This window comes from Borostomias antarcticus, assembly GCF_949987555.1.
Source record: "Borostomias antarcticus genome assembly, chromosome: 7".
NCBI classification, from domain to species: Eukaryota; Metazoa; Chordata; class Actinopteri; order Stomiiformes; family Stomiidae; genus Borostomias; species Borostomias antarcticus.
This window is the reverse complement of record NC_140240.1, coordinates 10,891,830-10,896,340: the sequence shown is the minus strand read 5'-3', so window position 1 is coordinate 10,896,340 and position 4,511 is coordinate 10,891,830. Positions and strand designations below refer to the sequence as shown.

The following is a 4,511-nucleotide window of genomic DNA, read 5'->3' as shown; positions in this document are numbered from 1 at the left end:
TCTCTCTCACTCTCTCTCTCTCTCTCACACGCCCCTCTATCCCCAAACAGGAAGACAAGTCACTAAGTTGGGCTCAGTGTAGGCGGGCGCACATCGGTGGGGGCATCACAGAGAGCGATTCCTCCCGGCGTCGGACGCTGACATTGCCGCGCGTCTGGCCGGTTTTCCCCTCAGTGTTCATCCAGGATCCGAGGAGGGAGGAGGACGAGACGACGAGACCGGGAGAGACAAGCCTGGTTCGCGCGACGGTCCACCACTACAGAGCAGAGGAAGCCGGTCCCCGGGGGCGCGGAGAGACCCTGAGAGACCCTCGCCTCGCCACAAAACATGGCGGCGACCCCTCCCCCCCAGGCCGAGACCGGGGACTCGCCCCACCCGCCAGGGGAGTCGAAGCCGACCCTCCGTCTGTCCGGGGTGGACTCGGACCCGTCGGCGCGGCCCCCCTCGCGGGAGGAGGGGGGGCCGGAGGAGGAGGAGAAGGACGGAGCTCTCGGGGGCCGGAGCGGCTCAGAGCAGCAGCAGCAGCAGAGAGTGGAGAGATCGCCTTCCTTCACCTCGGAGTGGGATGAGGTAATGCTTCTGCTCTGGGGGGCTGGGAATACTGCGGGATGGGAGGGAGGGAGAGAGTGAGGGAGAGAGAGAGAGAGAGAGAGAGGGGAGGGAGGGAGGGAGGGAGGAAGCAGTGGGATGGACAGAATGAGGGAGGGCGGGAGTGAGAGAAAGAGAGATAGAGAGAGAGGGAGAAGAGTGAGAGGAGGCGGGGGGAATATTGTAACGAGGAATGAGTGCTTTGCAGAGGAAGGAAGAGGAGGGAGGTAGAGGAGGGGAGGTGGAGGAGAGGAGGGGAGTGGAAGAGGAAAGGTGAGGTAAGGTGAGGAGAGGAGGGGAGGGGAGGAGAGGAGAGCGTTCTGCCCTGGCCCAGGCCGGCCGTCAGGGCAGATTTGCCCTCAGGCAAGAGCTGCTGAACGCATGAGTGACCTGATCAGTTCCAGCCCCCCCCTGCCCCCCGCCCCCCCTCCCCCATAGCTGGCCCGGCACACAAGGCTAATTGGGCTTGCGCTGTCACTCTGGATCCACTCAGCCTGCCTCCCATGGGGTCAACCCACGCTCTCGCTCACAACCTTTCCACATCCTCGTCTCTAACTAACCTACTAAAACTCCCCACCGCTTCCCCAGTCCCGGCCCCAGCCCCAGCCCCAGCCCTAACCCCAGCCCCAGCCCCAGCCCCCAGCCCCCAGCCCTAACACCAGCCCCAGCCCTAACCCCACCCCCGCCCTAACCCCAGACCCCACCCCAGCCCCCAGCCCTAACTCCAGCCCCAGCCCTAACCCTAACCCTAACCCCAACCCCAACCCCAACCCCAACCCCAACCCCAACCCCAACCCCAACCCCAACCCCAACCCCAGCCCCAGCCCCAGCCCTAGCCCTAGCCCTAGCCCCAGTCCCAGCTCCAGCTCCAGCCTCAGCCCCAGCCTCAGCTCCTCCCCAGGTCCCCCCAGATCCCCGCCCCCCAGGCCCCGTTCTACAGAGCTGTTTACTCAGGCCACGCAGGGTGGGGCGTCCTGTTCTCAAGGGCATCCTGTTTTGCAGCTGCCCCCACAGCGGCTGTTCCTCTTCCAGATTAGAAGAGATTTATGCGGATTGAGGCCAGGGCTGGGGTCGGGGCAGGGTTGAGGCCAGGGCTGGGGTCGGGGCAGGGGTTGAGGCCAGGGCTGGGGTCGGGGCAGGGGTTGAGGCCAGGGCTGGGCCTGGGCCTGGGTCTAGAGGTTGGTTGGTTGAATGGAGCCTGGGGCAAAGCCAAGGAGGTGATATGAAGGGCAGGGCTGGTGGGGGCAAGGCTGTGTCTTAGTAGGAATGGAGTCAGGGGGCTTGTAAAATGACCCCCCCCCCCCCCCCCCCCCGACATGCGCTTACTCATAAATAGATCAACAGTACAGTATACATCCAACCCTGCAGAGCTAGGTAATACAGAGACAGAGGGAGCTTGAGGATAGAAGACACACACACACACACACACGCACACACACACACACACACACAGCCCCATACCACTGTTATCTGCATGTCTTCCGGTCTTTTTGTGCTGCATCTGAACGGTTGCAGACAGCCAAGCTTTTGATTGGGGTTTATTTAGATAAAGAACCACGGGTTAAAGATGTCAGCCCAGCAAAGCCTGACATTCTCTACACAAGTTTTCACCAGTTCATCTGTTGTCTTTCTAATGGCGAAGGCTAGTCGTCATTAAACCCTAATTAGGATGGTTCACTCATCGGCTGAGATCAGAGGGTCACAGAAAGGACTGTTTAATATTCAGTGCAAGCAAACGGCCATCTTAGATGATCATGTTTGATGATGATATGTGATTAACAGCCTTTATATCCTGGCTACATCTGTGCAGTCCTCTATTAGGAAAATCAAAACATAGTTATGTCGACACACAATTGGCTGATGGCATGAACCTATGTCATTGACATTTATGTGGTGAGTTTGTGTGTGTGTGTGTGTGTGTGTGTGTGTGTGTGTGTGTGTGTGTGTGTGTGTGCGCAACTTGCAATGTGAAATAGGAACCAACACTGTGTGCCAAACAGCTCAATCACTTTCACAATGGGCGCCGATAGACTGCCGCATTGTGAAGACACCAAAGACATAGATGGCCACACACACGCAGTCCGTTGCTGTCACACACAGCATCTATAGGGGCCGGCGGTGATCCTAATTTCAGATAGACGAGGAGCGGACTGCCACAAGCTGCTGCTCCATTATTGATACAGCCGACCTCAGCAGCCTCAGCAGGGAGAGCACTTCTCCCTCACGTCTGCTCTGACAAACACGCTCACAACGAACACGGGCCTGATGTCATGACGTTATCTCGCCTGTCAGATCCCATGGGAGCCACCCTCTCTTCCCTGAACAGCGCCTGACCGAGGCCCCCGTCCCACACATCAGCCCAGATCCCGGCTGGGGCTGCTGACGGGTCATCATTGGCAACCAGCTGGAGGGCCCTCGCTTGATTGAATTAAGAGCCTGCACATTGTGATTCTGCCGCTGCTCCTTCTCCTCTTCTTTCTCCTCTTCTTTCTCCTCTGGTCGGCACTGTGGGATGATGGTAAGGGAGCGGGTTTGGGGGGGGGAGGGTTCTGCAGCACAATCCCTGACAGTCTGGGAATTAACGATCGGCAGGCTTCTAATTGCTAATTAATTAAGTGCGTTAACAGCTATAAAATGCCGAAGCTTATAGCTGACGGTGTTTTGTGGTGATACACCCAGATAGTGTAAGAGATTTACAGAGCTGATTGTTCAACACTCTGAAGTGAGCCGCAGAGTCGACCTTAACCTTGATCTGTACCTGTCTCCGGGCTGCGGTGTCCGTGCCAAGTCTCCCCCTGTGTGTCCCAGAGTGTGAAGGAGCTGCGTCCTTCACTCAGACACCCTGGGTGGCTACCGGAGGGCTTGGAAGTGATCTCAGTCCTGTCCCAGTCCAGCAACGCCTATCCTCAAATGTTTTGATATCACCTGAGAAGATAGACAGACAGACAGACCGTTGCAGACAGACAGACAGACAGACAGATAGATAGATAGATAGATAGATAGATAGATAGATAGATAGATAGATAGATAGATAGATAGATAGATAGATTCCGCTGACACCTCGAGTCACTGCACAAGAAGTCAACAGCTTGTGTGGCGTTGATGAGGCGACTGGTCCGATTAGGCTGGGGCGGCGAGGCAAAAACTCTGGTGGGCAGCCCTAGCCCTGGTCTACGCCACCTGTGAATACTGCCTACCCGCCTCATCGACCCGCCTATACGGGATACCTGTGTCCCACTCCTGTGGACAACCTTCCCATCCTTGCAGGCATCCAGCCCGCTGGCCTCCGCCGCACAGGAACCACAGCACGTCTCGCCTGCCGGGCCGTGGAGCCTAACCACCTGCTCCACGACAGGCTCACTGCAACAGTGGAACCTCCTCGGCGTCTCAAGTCAAGACACCCTTTTGTGCCTGCCGCACAGGATCTCCTGCAGCAATGCACAAATAAAGCTTTGATTGATTGATTGATCTTAACATCAGCGAGGCAGGATGGGCGGATCACACCTGGCGTGCGGAGTGGGAGGCAAACACCTCCAGACTCCACGATTTCATCCCGGCCGCCAGTCCTTCCCGGGACAGACTTACCCAGACCGGCGTGGGTGAGGCTTAACCGCCTCCGGACCGGCGTTGGACGCTTCCGCTCATCGATGCACAGAAGGGGCTTGGTGTCCTGTGCGGCGTGCGAGTGTGGCGCCAAGGAAACCGAGGACTGTCCAATATATCGGACACCTAATGGAATGCATGGCCTGACAGTTGTGGATGACGAAATGGTGACATGGCTCCTGGAGGTGTGCCCGGATATATAGCCCGGGTGACCCCTCACCCAGGCTCGGGGTAGGCTGGTAAAAGGATAGCCCCTGGCCCCGAGCTCGGGGGAGAGTGAAACATCTACACCGAAACAAAGAAGATGGATTGATTGATTG

The 4,511-nt window shown here is 57.7% G+C and overlaps 1 protein-coding gene across 1 annotated transcript in view; it reads left to right on the top strand.

Moving 5' to 3' along the window:
• Positions 1-273: 273 nt before the first annotated feature.
• The window catches only part of anks1ab (ankyrin repeat and sterile alpha motif domain containing 1Ab), a gene marked incomplete at its 3' end in the record, with an annotated part of 37,535 nt that continues 33,297 nt past the window's right edge, over positions 274-4,511 (top strand). The window contains exon 1 of the mRNA XM_084441331.1: positions 274-570. Coding sequence (XP_084297457.1) covers positions 328-570 — 243 coding nt within the window. The 5' untranslated portion in view covers positions 274-327. The remainder of the gene's footprint in view (positions 571-4,511) is intronic.